This window comes from Mycetomoellerius zeteki, unplaced genomic scaffold, assembly GCF_001594055.1.
Source record: "Mycetomoellerius zeteki isolate Tzet28-1 unplaced genomic scaffold, Tzet1.0 scaffold667, whole genome shotgun sequence".
Lineage (NCBI taxonomy): Eukaryota > Metazoa > Arthropoda > Insecta > Hymenoptera > Formicidae > Mycetomoellerius > Mycetomoellerius zeteki.
In genome coordinates, this window is record NW_017257683.1 from 426,573 (window position 1) to 445,270 (window position 18,698).

The following is an 18,698-nucleotide window of genomic DNA, read 5'->3' on the forward strand; positions in this document are numbered from 1 at the left end:
GGGGAAGTATCTTCGGCACCGAGGACACGAGAAATATCCGGCGAAAGCAGTGACAGTTTCTTGTCAATTTGTGGATAGACTTTCTCGAGCGACTTTGAGAATTTAAACTTCGGAAGAGTCGATATCCGGTGTATACACGTAAATTACGCGACGGAGAGATACGGGACCAAGCGGAGGGCAAACATCGACGACGAGCGTACGATAATCCCGCGCGAACTCACGACTAGTAGTCATCGATCGACCACGAGACGCCGTGCGCCGCGACGCTCTCTCCTCACCTTGCTATTCGGTTGTCCCCACCTGTCCCTGTCCTATCCTCGGTGTTGTGTCAGACATTTACGTATCACGTCGGAAACACACGCTTAGCGCTCTCTCCCGTCCTTTTCTTGCTCTATCTTCCCCCTCTCCCTCTGTTCTTGTCTCTCTTTCTCTCCCCGTTTCTCACCTCCGTCCTCTCTCTTCTCTCTCTCTCTCTCTCTCTCTCTCTCTCTCTCTCTCTCTCTCTCTCCATCTCTTTCTCTTTCTCTGGATCACTTGTCTTCTTCACAGATCCTATCTCCTCCGGGGTGAACCGTAATCCGCGAGTAGTCCTATTGCCAAATAGACGAGCGTGGGTCACGTTTCTCTCACGCCGAACGGTATACCGCGGTGGCTTTGACATCGCCACCGGCACACGAGGTATTGTCGCCGATACCGTAGGTGGGAATCAGTACGTCGGCGCCTATCGCGGCGTGCAGACCTCGACGATGTGTTGCGGCGCGTTCCAACGTGCGCGCAAAAAAACGAGCGACTGAACTTGGCGTCGAGGCAAAACGTTTCTCCAAACAAACCTCGAGATACCCGGGGGTTCGTTGAAGTGCTTGTCCCAATTGGTCCACCCTTCTCGCAACGATGCTGATCCCGAAATGCTAAATGATCTCTTGCGTGCTTACCCTTCGAGTCATCGGACGATTTAATCTCCAGTGAAAGAAAAAACGCGCGTGCGGTGAATTCGGCAGTGAAATTCGATGCTTCGTTCTGACACGCGGCAATTAGTCCAGCTGCTAGATATCAGAAAAGATACGTCCCCACGCGACGTGGACGGGGAACTCCCTCGTTGTGGACGCGCGCGACGGGGATTATCGGTTCATGAGGGTGTCAGATAGAAGCGGGCAAGTTCAGGTAGAAAAGCAGATAGCGCGTAAACTTCTCTATCCGATCACATCGGCGATACTTTCATCGTGCGCGTGTCTCATGTCGATGCAACTAGAACAAGAAGATACCCACTACAATAAGGACAACGCACACCTCTCTATCACGTAGACTATTCATTCGAGCGGGCGTTTTTACCGTTCTTCAGTCTCTCGACTAGAACGTTGGATAGTCTTCTGGCGAAGACTTCTAAGAGTCTGCCTACAAATCGCACAATGTTTTGCTTCCAAAGTCCCTTCACGCGATCATCGCGTGGCGTTATGTCCACCGCATCGCTGTCGAAGAACAAGTCCTCACTGACCAATGCGATTCTATCGCCCACCGCCAGAACGTCCAATATGAGCGAGAGCAACCGACGCGGTTCCGAAGCGACCAGCGAGGGCTCCAACTCTTCCATCAGGTACATCGATCAGGAGGCCTCGATGTCCGGCGGTAGCAGCACGGACACATTACCGGGTATCCGTGCTGATTACCTCGATCCTGAACCCTTATCACCTGGAGCGGACGCTCTAACTTCGCCTAGCGGCATAATGGTCGTTTTGAACGGCAACAATACCAATGACCAACAGTTTCCGATGCCGGATGAGAGCCATCAGATTACGCGTTCTCTACCGTCGCCGAAGAAGTTGAACAACAACGGCAGCAGTTGGCGTCGCAAGCTCATGCTGCGTCTTCGTTCCAACGATTCCTCGAACTTGAACAACGGCGAGATACGTTCTTCTTCGACGTCTCCCTCGCCCGCGAGCGAATCGATGGCGGAGTCTTCGTCTTCATCAAGGAATCCTCGTGTAGACGAGGGGCAACAAGGTGGCACGACCGTCTCGTCGCCGTCGGTGCAGATCGACGTGATCGACGAGAGCCCTCAGGTGGCTGCCGCCTCTGTCAGTGATATACCATCTCTGGAGAATGGTTTCAGCGAGCCCGAGGATGAAAATGACGACGAAGAGGATGAGGAGGAGGTCTCTCCGGAGACCGAGACCGAGGAGGGTTCATCTTTGCCGTCCAGCCCAGCAGCCGCGTCCACCGTCGGCCTGACTACTTCCGCGGCGCCTTATTACGACTTCCTGTCGGTAAACAGCGGTACCATGCGGCAGGAAACCACCAGTACCAGCTCGCCGCAGCTATCGTCCGGCGCGAGTTTGCGTTCCAGCGTGGAGTCACCACCTGCTGACACCTGCAGCTCCTACGGTGAGGACAGTAGCCCGGGCATGGACTCGCTGAAGCCCGAGGGCTTGGACGCGTCTGGGTGCCTGCCAGCTGCAAGATCTTGTCCGAATCTGGAGCGGCAAAGCGCCGGCTGCTCATCAGCCAGCGGCTCGTCGAGCGCGAGCCCGAGTCCGGGACCAGCCGGGCCTCGTTTCAAACCTCTCGAGGAAGGCGACATACAGATGTGCTATCTGAATCATACCCGGACCCTAGTGAAGAAGATCCTGTCCAGCAAATTCCTCAGACGTTGGGAAACTCATCATCTCTATCTTAATGATGCTTGCTTGTCCTCCAAGACGGTGAGTGTGACGTAAATGTGTCGCTTTATCGCGCGCTTGCGGTGGGATTTCCACGTGATGCAAAATCTGTTGAAATTTGACTTCTTGAGTGTCATGAAATCCCGCATAAAAAAAAGAATATCTATAATTTATCAAAATAAGTATAATAAAGTAATAATAATATTTTCTCGTTATAGTTAATCTTTAAACTAATGGTTTTGTAGTGGTAACTTCGAAAGTTATTCGCTACAAAACCATCAATTTAATGATTAATCACAGAAGCATACAATTTTTATCATCAGGTTAAGTCTAATCACTAGTTAACCAGCAAATAAATTCTTAAACTTACCACTACAAAACTATTAGTTTAGTGAGAGCTCAGACGCAATGAAAGGAATATTAAGGAATAGATTCAGAGACTAACACACTCAAGCAATAGATTGTAATCTGTTAAACCGTATACCAATGCATAATTTCTGAGTTGATATCTGTTATCTGTGTTTTATTCCCCGTTCCTTTTTCTTATTTCTTTCATGTCTGAGCCCTAATTAATCTTAGCTTAGAAAAGCACAATTTTTACATTATCATTAAGTCAAGTAAAGTTAAATTTAAACCACAAGTTAACCGGAAGATGAAAAACCGGGCCATGATAATATAATTCAATTTTAGGGTCATAGCACATAAAAAAAACTTAATCAGTAAGACGTAAGCAGTAAGGAAATCAATATGTTGGATTTCATGTTGCTACTCCTTATGTTATAATCTTACGGTCTCTAGTGCGATTAATCAATTCGCTTAACGTTCTACTGTGTAAATTTTTTGTATGCTGTAATCCTTATTCTGCGATTGATACTAAAGTCCTGAAATTCTGCTCGAGATCTCCTCTCAGATCGTTTCCGAGCTTGTTACGTTACCGCACGTAGGCGTGCTGGTGAATTTCCATCTGTTCATTTGTATTATTATCCGGATTACTGGTTACTATGGTAATCTGCGAACGATAATATGCGAACTACTTGAGAGTAAATCCTGTCGTCTAACTTTGTCTCTCAATAGGATTATTATAATTCGCAATCAACAAATCGATTTTTAGATAAATGCATAATAATGTAATTAGAAAATTACTGCTGCGAGAGAGAGAGAGAGAGAGAGAGAGAGAGAGAGAAACGGGTATAAAGAATTTAGTTATTTCTCGGTTACGAAAAGACTCGACACAACTTTGATAGCTCCAAGGACGACGATTTAAACTGTTTATTTTGGAAGTGACAGGCAAGTTTGGAGATGACAAATTTAGCTGGTATACAATCCCACGTGTCGCGTCATATCCACTTTTCCGTCTCATAATCCGATTTGCTTGGTTGCTTTTCGCGCAAAGAACGCGTTTATCGTAGTTCGTTATGTAAACTCGCAAGGCGAAGTATTCATACTTCATCATCGCGATTTGCAGTGACTTCGACGTAGAAATTCCGTGATTGAAAAGCCCGCGAAAATAATTTATCTGCTACCACCTTTTATATTTCCATTTTAATTCGAAAAAATCACGTATTAATTTTGATCACGTCATTTCACCTATTTTCAACATTTCTCTCTTCACCACGTAAATTTATTATGCTTATAAATATTTATCGATAGAAGTACTGACCCATTCACCAATTTCATTCGTCAAATTGTATAATGTAACTACTCGAGAGTAAATCCTGTTATCTAACTTTGTCTCTCAATAGGATTATTGTAGTTCGCGATCGACAAATCTATTTCAGATAAATGTATAGCGATGTAATAAAAAATTTTAATTTATTATTTATAAAAAATATTTTTTCACTTTTCTTTTTTTATTTCTCGTCATTGAAACTAACTCTAAATTTTTTAGAGTGAATTCATTCTTTTGGAATGAGATTCACTCCAAAAAATTTAGAGATTTCGTTTCAAGCATTACGAGAAGTAAAGAGGGAAAGAAAGTGGAAGAAGAGAAACAATATTTTTTATACATAATTAATTAAAATTTCTAATTAATTATTACTTTGCTATGCATTTATCTGAAATCAATCGCGAACTACAATTATCTTATTGAAAAACAAAATTAGACGACAGGATTTACTCTCGAGTAGTCCAAAAGAGATTTCATTCTTGGAATGAGATTTACTTCAAAGAATTTAGAGAGAAATGTTTACAAATTTGCCTGTTGAAGTATCGAAACTCATCAGAGAGTGCATATGCATTATTTTCGATTGCTTCATGTTGCTGGTCGTTCTTCGCGTGTATTACGATTTCTCGTTATCGGCAGTTCGGGAACGTTCGTACGTAACATACGAAACCATGGCGGAGATCGGGACCATCTCGAGTAACGATGATTACGCGAGTCTCTGTTCCTCCACTCCCTCCGCTCCTATCCATGACTCGCGTTGTATCAGAATGCAATCTGCATCGTCAGGGGCGATACAACAGCGATTTATGGCACGCTATCGTGATACACGGCAAAGAACATTGGCGATCGTGGCAACTGCACTGAAGTGCGACGAACAGCAATAGGATCCCTCCTTCTCTCATCCGGTGGGCGATGTTACGTAATTGCGAATTTTCCGGCGTGCGGGCAAGAGAGAGAAAGAAAAGAAGAGAGAAATATTGGTTGGAGAAAAAAAAACCGGCTAAATTCATTACCTTCAGCTTTCAGCGCGCAATCACGATGTTCGATGCCGATTGCCTGATTACTGAACCACCGCCGCTGCACCCCATACTTCGCGAAATCCAATTTATCGTTTCGCTTTGTAGAAGAGTCGGCTTGAAAACGCGGAGTGGAGTACTTGATGTACTTCGTTGACGTGATTGATTCTATTCCCGCCGGCGATGCATTTACCCTTCGACAAGACTTCAAGACTGTGCTCCCGTCTCGTATAATGTAATTGAACGATTTTTTTTAAATAAATTTTCCGACATTCTTGGTTGTGACTATCTCATTGACGCATTAGCATCACAAAAAGATTTCTGCACGGTTCGTCGTGTCTGTTTCTCCTTCTGTTTTCGCGGATAACAGAAATTATTTGCATGTGCGCGGGTAAAGAGTGGCAGTGCGCGTGCATGCGAAACCTCCCCGTAAACTTACACTCCTTTGAACGTTCTTTCGATGACACTACTCATTTGAACGTCTTCGTGTGACTGCGTGTTTCTTTCACCTGTGAAAGAAATAGGACTCTTTGAAATTAACACTCCCCTTTTTCAGAATTTTTTATTGTACTCGGACATGCTTTTCTCTACACACTTTTTAGAAACAATTATTAGAAACACATTTGTAGAAACAATGTTTGCGTTTAGCAGAAAAACAACTTTGAAATTGTTTTAAAATTCTTTAATATGATTAGTATTGTCCTTAGTTTCTCACTGGAACTAACATAAATGTATAAACCAATTATATTAAAGAATATAAATTACAACAATATCTTTGCTGTGTTAACGTATGCACAATAATTAGTATTAATTTATTAATTTTATATAAAAGGAGATTAACAAAGGGTCGAAATTAATCATATTCTTTTATACAATTTCCATCCAGTTGGCTTTCATGGGCTTTTTTATTGTGACCATTTATTTTATTTGGAACTTTTGTCTTTATATATTATTTTAATTTTGCAACAGTTGCAAGCTGCTCTTCTTCTATATATAAACGCAGATAATATTCAGGTATATTAGACACGACATAATTATCGCAATAATCCGATACTGACTATACAAATAAATAACAATAGTGATAACATTAGCATAGTATGTAATCATGACGTGTTGTATGTACGTCATGATAACAGGTAGAATATTTATAGAAGATGATACTTGTATCGGATATCGTCACAGAAAAAAAGAACCTTGACGATATGACAAAGACGGTTCAGCTCATCATCGATAAAACTTTGCGATCGTTCGGTAACATTCCACGATCATTTAATTGAGTCAAATTCTTGAATTAATCGTTTGTAAATGCGTCGATATTTGCGTGACAAACATTCGACACGTTACGTAGCGTGAAATTTGCACCATCTCTTTTCTTCGTCGCGAAGAATCGTTGTAATTATGTTAATTTACCGATAATTCTGCTGTTCATGTGGGCCATTGTTTGATTAGTTCGAGTCGTGCGTCAATCTTGGCTTACATGAAATTCGAGTGAAATGTCGATAACGGCAGACGACAGGAGAGAGAGAGAGAGAGAGAGAGAGAGAGGAAAAGAAAAACATGCGCCCGTTGATTGTCAATTTTAGCTATGGTTAATCGAGCGAACAACCGATAAAAGAACCGTGACTTTTCTGACGCACTCGAACAGTCAAAAAGATTGGCCTCTCGATATCGCGGAACCGTTTTGCTTCTCGGTATCAGATGCCATTAATATCATTCGATATTCTTTCTTTCTCTCCTCGTGCACGGTATTAATAAATAGATAATATCAGATGCAAATTTGTCGACGCTAAAAATACTCAACGTAAGGTCGGTCCGCATTTGTTTCGCACGTTCGTCTCGCCATGCGCGTTAAAATTGACATACGAAAGTCGAAATGAAAGCAACGTTCTATATATAGAATGCGCATAGTAGCGGTGTGGGTATGTTTAAAATTAATTATAAATGCTATTTGTGTAAATGAAGTGCTTTTATTAGCCTCAGATCCACGTCAAGAGCGCAATTAATATGCTATCGCGCGGAATTCCTAATATCGGAGTCTCGGTGAAAATAAGCAGACGTCCCCGATATTCTACGGTAATTTGCATGATTACACGAGGCCACGAATATTTTGGGATTTTTATCTGTTTCTTCTTTTTTACCGTCTTAAATATTTGGCTGGATTAACTACTAAATAATTAACGAAACGAATTTTTATTCTTCCACGACGATGTTGTAGTTCCTGGCGAACGCTGATAGCGTGCAATGTATAACATTCATTAACCAGATTCAGATCTGTTAGCATTGCCGACATGAGAGCTCATTAATAAAGCACAGGTAACTCGAATCATATTAATCGGATTAACTGGAATTTAGTGTCTATTTGACGGAGAGAAAAGAGAGGTGGAAGGTATATATATTATAGTTCTTGATAAAGAGGTGGTCAATCTGCTTCAACGTTGCGCACAACAAAGTTAAAGATTGAGGAGGATTTAATCGTAATTGAACTATATATACTTACAGATCGTCTATTTATTCAGCAATAAGGAAGGCTTACTTTCTCAGACCTTCCGTACTTGTTCCGTACTATTTCGGAAGCAAATACGTTCCGATAAAATCGCGAAATGAAAAATATACGTCGCGATTCTTTATCGCAATTTTTAATAATAAAAATTGCGATGGAACTAGATAACTGTTAAAAAAAGCACGCAACAGCAATGTGCAATTCATAAATATTTATGATTGTTCTTATCTCTATTTATTACCCTCCATTTCGCGTGGTTTTTATATATACATTTCATTATTTTTAAACATTACTTATCTGCACGTACTTGCTATCGAACAACAAAACCTCATTTTACCTTTTCCAACGGACGTCGTTAAAATTTCTCCTTCGTGACGCGAAATAACATTTTATTCTCAGCGGAACACAGTCGGACGACATCAGAGGGTTACAGAAATGTATGTTGTTGCGTCGGAATTATTATTCTTATTTAAATGCACATCTCGTTATTATCATGTATAATATATACATGTACACGCAATGTTTCGTCCTCGGCAGAATGCAACGCCACGTACTTATTCGATAAATTTAATTCCGCGAAATTTCGAGAGTACAACCATGAGGTTTATTACGTGTTGTTCACGCGTGTCGAAATTTCGCGGTGTAATCGCGAATGTGCATATATGTTCATGTCGCGATATTTTCGTACTCTAATGTAGCTTTTGTTCGGTAACAAAACGTTCGTTAAACCGGATGTTCTGCGGATAAACCATATGACGCGAAACATATATTTTTAGGAGAGCGACCGCTATTTAGGTCGGCCACACGTCCGATAATTTGGCGTTCAAGTATTTTGCTTTTGTCTTGCTACTTCCTACGCGGAACATATCACAGGAAAAACATGCGCACCGCATCCGCTTCTCTTCTTTTTTTACAATTCGTTAGATATGTAAATATCGCCTCGCGATATTTTATATTAATACGAGATATGCGCTATATGTAAATATATATATTAACAGAAACGTTCACTGTCAAATCTATAATGTCAAATTTAACTTAACGTGAGTCGTCACTGCTCCTACTAAATATATCATTATTTTTTACCAAAACGATAGTTAAATTTGACACTATAGATTTAACAGTGTTATCGGATAAAACGTAAACTTATTCTCGCGCCCTTGTACACCTCATTTCTCTCATTTATTTCAATTCGCTAAACTGAGCTGACTCGGTCAATTTCAGTTATTGTCGCTTCAATTAACAAATTTTGCGATATGACGACATTCTCTTAAAGTCACGTTCATTCGTATGACTTTCTTCGTCGTAGTAGAATTGTATCAATGTAATGTTCAAATTACTCAAATGAAATACATAATTAAATACAGAAATATAATATAATAATGTAATTAATATAACGTCATATTAATTATCTAATTTAATTATAAATATAATTACAAATGAATAATTATATAGATTCTAAAGGCTAACGATAAGTGCATTAATTCAATTTTATTGTGTGTGTAATAGCACTCGTGCGAACATAAAATCGTTCAGTTCTCGGAAAATGACGTGAGGAACCGCACGGTCTCCGATAGAACGGGAAAAGTCGCTTTATCGAATCGACTTTGTGAATTATGGATATTAGTCACACCGGTATTATTTGTCGATAGCCAATAATTTTATTCACGACAGATAACGCGTAGCTGCATTCGCGGGAAGTCGTGCGCGTGCTGCGCGCACGCGACGCTTTCGCGAAGGACGCTCGTAACAGTTTCACCGCGCCCGCGTCGGTACACTGACGCAATTATTTTTCTCCATGTTATTACACGGGGAGGAAATTATCGTGGGTTTTTAACGACCGTGCCGTTGCTCCGCGACACGAAGGATCGCTACAATAACCGCGGCGGACGCTTTTTATCGCTCGGCACCGCGACGAATCGTAAATCCCACGTATTACCCCATTTATCGGATAAAAATCGTGAATTGTCCGAAATACCGCGACGAACATTTCACATATCATTTTATTTTTCTCTCTTTCTTTCTCTTTGTATAGATATAACATGTAATTTGCTTTTTCTTTCATTTTTATCTTTATCTTATATTTTGTTCATATTCTTTTTATTTTTCTTTCGTACTTTTCTGTAGTACCTATATATAGTCTTTTTAATTTATGTTTTAATTTATATTTTGTTATTATTCGCTTTCTTGCTTTATGTTTGTTCTTAGAAGGCTTGTCCTGGGACACTAATAAACGCATTATCTGTCTCTTTTTCTGACACGATCCTTTGTAATTTGCGACTAAATTATGTTGGCACGAAAAAATCGTTTGTACGATTTGATTGAAACGCTGCTTGCTTTTGTAAAGCTCTGGTTGTCACTGTTAATTGTGTTTGTTCCGGATAGAATTAAATAAACGAGAATATAATGATAGAACTCACTCTTGGAAAGTATTTACAACATGCGAAACTGTCCTGTATTTTCATGTTGTAAAATGTAAAACGGTGACTGTATCAATAATGCAAAATATGATAATACATGAAATTCTGTTATTTCTACACACGTGTGCATATCGCATTACGCAAAATTGGAAATGCTATATGTTATAATAGAATTCATCGACGGAATGAATAACGCAGGGCGAGATTGTATTTGCGCGTGAGGTATTAATGCAAACGTATACACGTTGTATGTTGATTAAAACAACGAGAAACGCCACTTTGAAACGCCATATCTCGGTGTTCTTTATTCTCTTTTATACGAAAAAAATGTGCATATGTAATAACGAATTTACGTCGGAATGAATAAGTGGTAAACAAAATTGTATTGTGTGACGCACTTGCTTGTCCGTGTCCGCATGGCTCTGACGCACCTGAGTTCGGTGGAAAGTCGAACGGTGTAATTGAAACGGAATACCCGAGAAAACGGCGACGCAGAAATGCAGAAACCTGGGAGAGCCTGAAACATCAAAGTACCAGTTGATGGAAGTATTTGATTGCTCGGATTTACTCGGAAATGCACTTTGAAGATTACAAACTCGGAATTAAGTCGTCTCAGTGGATGAAAAATAATGGAACGAAGTAAAGAAGAATTTGCGACATTAAAGTGCAGCTTAACGTGCATACATTATATATATTTGATATATTTGCATATTTATATTATATATTTACTACATATTATATATATATATATATATACGTTTAATATTCATACTAGCTAATGCTACATCGCTAAGTCGCTTGGTATGACATTTGACGATAGCTAACGCTTACTCGAAAATATATTATTATTATTACAAAAATTAATAAACTTTCAAAGACATTTTCAAAACGATGTAATTGAAGTAATGTTGCAATTAAATGAATTTTATAACATACATATTTATATTTATTTTAAGAAAAGGCACTTCAAAAAATTACAAACCTAAATCAGCTGTACGCTTCTCGATACAATAAAAAAAACCAATAAAAGAAATCGATTGCGGTAGCTACATTGTGATTCAATGTGTTATTGCCGCGTTAAATCGAGGCTGTAAACCGTAAGGCGGCTCCTTTAACCGCGCGGCTTTTGGCATTTACGCGCTCCATTTATTGCCGTGGCATAAACTGAGGATGGGCAGGAAACTCGTCTTGGATAACACGCGATGCCATTAGATATATTATTATGTGACGCAGGAATGAAGTGTTCTTCCTCGCGACGCAAATACTGCTAATGGCCAGCCGGTGTTCGTATGTCGATGGGTGCCGGGCGCAATTAACACCGTTTCAATCGAGGGCCAAGTGAACAATGTAATGCAGCAGCCGATACCTCGCTTTGTCGTAATATCCATTATATTGGATCATCTTCGGTTCGCGAAATGAATTCGGGAGGGAGATCCCTTTGTAGGCGTGTCGCGAGTGATTGAGAGGAACAGGCTGGCTTAATGGTTAGCCGGTGTTCGTATGTCGATGGATATCAGGCGCAATTAACACCGTTTCAATTGCGGGCGAACAATGTAATACAGCGGCTGATATTTCGCTACGTTACATCAATTATATCGGATCATTTTCGATTTTCGAGAGATTCCTTCGTGTGTGTCGCGAAGAGAAAAAGAATCGTGTCGCACGTGGAAGCATCGACACATCGATGATGGCGGTTGGTTTCCTTTTCACTGAATACCTCGTGTATGTGTGTGTATAACGCCACCCTCACGTCAATGGAATTCGGTGAACGATGCGGTGAAGCCGCTGATGACAAACGGTTCTTTTACATCGTGCGTTTGAGTCGCTTCTGGAATTGAGTTTCCTTCTGTTACGCAACTACAACAGGCGCTCGAGTGTCGCGTTTGATGCTAATATATCTGGTACTAGCACGAATACGAAGTATTTGAAACAAATATATATTTCTCGATATAATTTTTTTTCCCTTCAAAATATAACGTTTGCGTGAGGGGGCATGGAAAGAACGATTTTGTTAAATTATTTAAAAATTTAAATAGATACAATTGATTATACACACAAACCTGAAAATAAATTTTTTTTAAATCGTCAAAATAATTATGTGGGACGCTTAAGCTAGTTACTAAAATGTCAAAACTTTTCACAACATTGGTCATTAGGCTAAGTCCACAACCTTGCTTTAAGAAGCTTTAAGTCATAAGTCGAAAGAGATTAAGTGATAATAATTTCTGTCGTTTTAAACTGTTTTTGCGCAGTCTTTAGGCTTTAAGTGTTAGACTTAAGCGAATTGAGCGAAACCCAATTCTTACGGCCTAAAAACATAAGTTCTGTGGCCAATATATCGTTATTTACAACTTAAAGCTTACGGCTTACGGCCTCTAGCAAGGTTGTGGATCTAGCCTTATGTTTGAGTATCCTATATAATAATTTTGATAGTTCAAAATTATTTTCAGATCGATATTTATTGTCCATTTTTATTTTAAGACTGTTTTAAGTAACGTCTTAAGATACTAATACGGCTCTAATTGGCTTATGACATCTTAAGATTGTCATAAGCCTTAAGACAGTCTTAATTGCAGTCTTTAAATTCTTTAAAGTAAAATCTCAGTCTAAACAGTGAAAATTGAACCAGTTTTGAAAAAGAACTCAATTTTCAATCTTAACCTTTAGACTGCTGGGAAAGCTACTTTTGTGGCTCTTGAGTGTGCGTTAAAATACCATTTTTGGTGGCATTTTAAATACTAATTGTATTAAACATATATATGTGTATGTTGCCCAAAATATATAAAAATATATAAGTATTGAAAAATATACAAAATAAATAAAAAATATAAAAAAGTAAAAAAATTATAAAACAAGAAAAAAGTAAAAAAAATACAAAAAATAAGTTTAAGAACTAAACAAAAAACAAAAGTAAAAAAGGAGCTATTAACTTTTTATGTCTATATCGTTAGCTCTGGCTAAATAAAGGAAAGTTCTCTGCATGAGAATGAGAATTCTCTATACGTTTATATTCATTTATGTCGTCAATATTACGTTTAGAGGGTTCGAGATTTCCTAAATTTATGTTCAGAATCAGTGATAACCAAAAACCTCCAAATACACTATTTTTGAGAAGATAAACATTTTTCGTATTTGATCGTACGTTCCTTGTGGCTTTGCAAAAATCTCGAAATTTTGCGTCATGTGTATGTTATTTTTATAGAATTTTTGAGAAAAAAAAACCACTATTTTAATGAAAAAATGCCGGCAATCTAAAGATTAAGAGTGAAATTTCACTCTACAGGGTGAGATTTACTTTAAATGTTTGGATAGTAAAAATCTATGCATATCGGCTTATATCTAACCAAATTTTTAAATACTTTAGCAAAACCTTTCATTCCGTGAAAATATATTTACGCGGATTTGATTTCAAAACGAAACCACCTTCGAAACTTTATAGGATATTGCGTAGCTGCGATTGATCAAACGGTCGTACTTAGTTAGCTAAACTTAGAGTGGAGCCTTGACGATATAACTCAATGAACGAACTGATTCGGAACAGACAGTCAAATTTAATTGGCGGATTATTTTGAGTTCTGCTCCTGTGATGTGATATGAAGGATCGGATGGAAAGATCGATAGCACGTCGCGCTAAGTGAAAATTGACAGGGCAGGGGAACTGAAAATATAATAATAAATTATTCACGGAACTACGCGGATCTCCGTATACTCCCATAGTTCGCATTTTACGCTAAATGCGACCGTCCGATTTTGATATCTTCGCTCTCGCAGTGCTATTTGCGACTGGCGTTTCATTGAACCTATACATATTTGCAGCGAGTTAAAATAATATGATCTTGCGTCAATGCGGAATCAAAGTTACATTAGCATGTCCTTCATATGAATTCTTTATACATGTATTTTTCTGATAAATTACTGATTAAAACCGGAATGTTGTCTTTAAAAGAGGAATACATAATGATTATTATAGCAGGAAGATTGATGCGAATGTTACAAACGCATTCATGGAGCTTGTTTACAAAAAACTGTGCTCTCCTCCGCATTATGTAAATATAGCATCATACGAGACTACGGTTGTTCCATAAATAAAACTCTGACCACTGTAATCGTTCGAAACGGTAATCAGCTCCTAAAAATGGCCGGCGTGACGTTCGTTACGTTATCTGTGTTTCGTACTGCGGTTTGAATAAGAAAATCGAGGAAACAGTAACGGTCTCTTGCGCTTTTTGCGCAACGCCGAAAAATTTCCCGGCCGCCGACGCGAGGCAACACGATAACCGCCCCGACGACGTTGATTAGCGCATATTTACGCGGAGATGCGATAACATACGTGTACGTACGTCAATCTGTTCGTTCGCGCTGCGTGCCGGATCGCGAAACACTTTTCAACGTCCAAGAAAAATCAGGATTTTCGCTACGCGTGTAGCGTCCGTTCATAAATTGCGGACGATCAACGCGGTTATGCTTTCTGCTCATTCGCACGTTATTAAGATAGCAACGGCGATCTGTGTGGCAATAAAGATCCGTCGGCGTATCATTTGACGTAAATGAATTCGTTGCGTACTGCGATCATTACACGAGAATAATCAAGATGTAATTAATTTAATTCGTCTATATATTTATCGCCCGGATGATCGACTAATTGTAAATTGAATGAAGAATTCGTTATTGATTCATTGCTTGCTACACCCGCTTGTACCAATGCGAAACTCATTCCGGAGAATACGCGATCATTACGTGTAAATAGTTCCAGATTGCATGTGTGTGTATATAGTTACAAGGAACTATTGACGTAGGTGCGTTAACGTCGAGATTTACCTTGTTCCCGTTAAATAAAACGTTCTGGATTAGCAACTTCATACATGAATACATCTCGCTCTAGGATGACGAGATGTGTTTGTCAGAACTGTAAGAAAGTGAATATATGTATAAAGGCTCGTCCCTACTGAAACTGATCATGCCGATAAGCATATTAGTTTCTTTTCTTTTTATAAAAGTAGAAGAATCAGTGTGCCCGTGTCAGAATGCCTGATGTAACACTGTCTTGGAATGCGCAGTCGTTCAAAGTAATGACGACATTTCTGACTAATCAGAAATTGGTTCCAAGTTTTACAAGCCAATATAAAAATTTGCCATCAACCAGAAATTTTCCCTAAATTATATTCAACTGTCATTATAAACAATTTTACATCTATTGTTATATACTCTCTAAAACTTTTAGAATGAATCTCATTTCGAACAGTGAAATCTCACTCTTAAAGATTGAAAATTGAGCTACTTTTTTTCAAGACTGGCTCAAATTTCTTTAAAGTAAGATTTCACTCTAAAGAATTGAGTATCTATTGGCACGATCGACTTTAGTGGAGATCCTGTAGAGATTGCCACGAGCAATTTTGTCAGAACAAGAGAGAAAGAAGAAATATATATATACTATATATATATATAGTTTTTTTATGCCATTTCATTCTAACTTATTGAAATTGACAAAAACAACGGATTAATCAAAATTTATCATCTTGTGGCCATACTCTGTTATAAGGTCTCTAACTGGGAACGAGTCTTTACCTAAGCATGAGAACAATTCGCGTTATCGTAAAGATTACAGCATCTGACGAAGATTGTAGGAAAATTCAGCATCTCAACCAGAGCTACATTGTCAAGTGTTTTGTCGTCGCTTGAGAAAAAAGGTGTTACGCACGATCACAGTATCCGTAGACTATTATTTCATCTTTTTTTATGTTATTGAGTTTCGATCGTCACTATCGCTATGCATATTAATTATTAATCGCGAAGTTAACGCGCCGGATCAGAATTACTCTTTTACGCCGCGTCGCAATACTGCTAAATCCTGAGTGTAGTCAAATGCAAATTGCGACACGTTAAATGCATTTTCCTTTCGTGCAGCGTCGCTCACTTTTGCGTACCATAAGCAAAATACGCGCGAATATATCCACCCGTCTTTTCGAGACGATTGGAAAAGAAGGGAAGATGATAAAGAAACTAAGTAGATTGTGAATGCGGAAAATGCGTTTTGTGGATTAGATCTTGGCAACAAAAATCGTGTTATCAGTTCAAACCGAACAGAGACGACCTCGAGAGTTAAACTAGACAGTATTGCATTTATCGTACGACAAATTTTTTAAGCGTGTTAATTGGCTGCAGGACAGAGAAGTTCTCGGACCTTTTTATCGTATAGTCAATTAACAGATTTGAATAATTTGTCGTACAAATGTAATACCACTTTTTTTATAACTAAAAAGCTGAAGCAGTAAAACGTAAGCACTAAGAAAATCAACATGTTGGTTTGTTATCTGCTTACGTTATGGCCTTACGGTTTCTACTGTGATTGACCAATGTGATTGCTTACAATTTACAAACTGCTTAAGTTTCTTTGTGTGCCATAGCCCTTAAGGCCTTGGCACATAGAAAAACTTAAGACGTAAGTCTTAAGCAGTAAGGAAATCACACACACAACGTATTTGATTGGCCACTGTTCACGTTATGGTCTTACGGTTTTTGCTGTGATTGGTCGATTCGCTTATTGCTTACGTTTTACTATTGCGTAAGTTTTTTGTGTGCCTTGGCCTTTAGACTGATAACAGAGAACAAGATGCATGCGTTTAAATCTATTTTAAATATAGGAATGTAGGGTGGAGGTACATAGATAAAAACTAGTGAAAGACATAGTCCTTCACGTCTTAAGTTATAAATTTTTATCTTATCCATATTTCAGGCAGATTTCTACCAACAGTCTCACGGGACTTAAATCTTTGTCGTACTCGCGTATTTTTTGTTCACGTACAAATCACGCCATGACGCACGAATGTCCGAATCTTTGTCGAATGAGGTTCACGCTGGGTTCGCCTTTGATCTCTTCACGCAATCGATACGCGTAACTCAAACGTACGCGAAATATATTATCAGAGCGGCGTCTCTCTTTCTCGGAAAGAAATACCGGAAGGAGATCGACAAGACAAATCGCGGTTGGTGATATACAACTGGGTTTCGGCGTATATCACACGTATATATATATATATATATATAATACGAATCCCAGGATCACCAAGCTGTCCCTTTAAATCACAGCTCTCTTGGCTAATTCGTAGACGATTTTTCTTTAAAAATGAAGGAAAGTCATTGACCATTCTCTCGACCAGTTCTCGTACACCATATTGTGTGTGTTTAGCTAAACATCCAATTAAAATTTTATCAAAAATCCCATTGATTGAAGAATAAGATTTTGATTTTTCTCTCCTGAATCTTAGTTCGCCAAGAAGAACACATTATATCTTCAACATCAGCTCATGTCTCGAGGACACGATTTCTTGTTGAGGAAAAATTCTTTCCGGATTAACCGGGGGAATTTGCGGCGGAGAGGATAGTCACAAGACAAAACGAACAAATCGGCACGAGCGAGTCGGATGTTGCGGGCGCGGTTCTCAACGAGCGTGCGTGCGTGCGTACGAGCGTGCAAGCGAGCGAGTGAGCGTTCGTGCGTGCACGCGTGCGTGTGTACGAGCGTGTGTTCCGCTGACGTCAAAGCTGACCCTGGGCTACGTGTTCGAGCAGCGGTTGCTTCGCTCCTCGTGTTAACGCCGTGTAAAATACCGGTCGCCATCTCGTTTTTCGTGGCCTTCGTACGTGCCGTCGAACAACATCTGCGAGAATCCCTCGGAGAAACACGGAAAAGCAAGATCCTGTACAAAGGAGCCGCCAGGAGATGCAGAAGGATAACGGAATAATAGCACCGAGAGGTTTTGAGAAATTTTGATTAATTGCGGGATTAATTGCGATCCACACAACTGGAATTGATTAGTGCACAAGTCTGGAGGATTACAGAATGAGACGTAAAAACATAATTAAACAAATGATTCATTAATTTTCGACGAAAATTAACGATCCTGCGGGTACTCAGGCGAATTTGACACAAAGATCGTATAGTGAGTTCACGATTAAAGAATTTGGAAAAAAGCTTCTGTTTTTACGAATAATCGAGCACCTAACCGAGTATCTTATATAATTGGTAGTCGATGGAGGGAACAAGAGATCTGTTTTTTATTCCTGTACTAGACTGCACTAAAAGTCTGTTTCTCGCTTTATTCAAATATCAAACATCCCACTTTAAGTTCCAAAAGTATACAATAGTTCACAGAAAATAGATCTATAAATTGGAGGAATAGGAAGGTAAAGGCATAGTAATATTCCCAAGAAAGGAATTCGAAAAGAAGGAAAAAGGAAAAGAACCGTCAATATATAAATATTTGCATTCTGCGATGCAACCAAATATCTTGGCAGACGTTTGTCACCGAAATCTTCTCACGGTCATAAATAATGGAATTGTAAAGATTTCAATTGTTAAAGTATAAACGATAGGTATATTAGAACTATAATATCGTTGATGGAAATGATAGGGATTCCCTGGTCGAGAGCGTATTGTCTTCTTCTCAG

The 18,698-nt window shown here is 39.2% G+C and overlaps 1 protein-coding gene across 1 annotated transcript in view; it reads left to right on the forward strand.

Moving 5' to 3' along the window:
• Nucleotides 1-532: 532 nt before the first annotated feature.
• The window catches only part of LOC108728920 (C-Maf-inducing protein), a gene marked incomplete at its 3' end in the record, with an annotated part of 34,035 nt that continues 15,869 nt past the window's right edge, over nt 533-18,698 (forward strand). The window contains exon 1 of the mRNA XM_018457740.1: nt 533-2,696. Coding sequence (XP_018313242.1) covers nt 1,407-2,696 — 1,290 coding nt within the window. The remainder of the gene's footprint in view (nt 2,697-18,698) is intronic.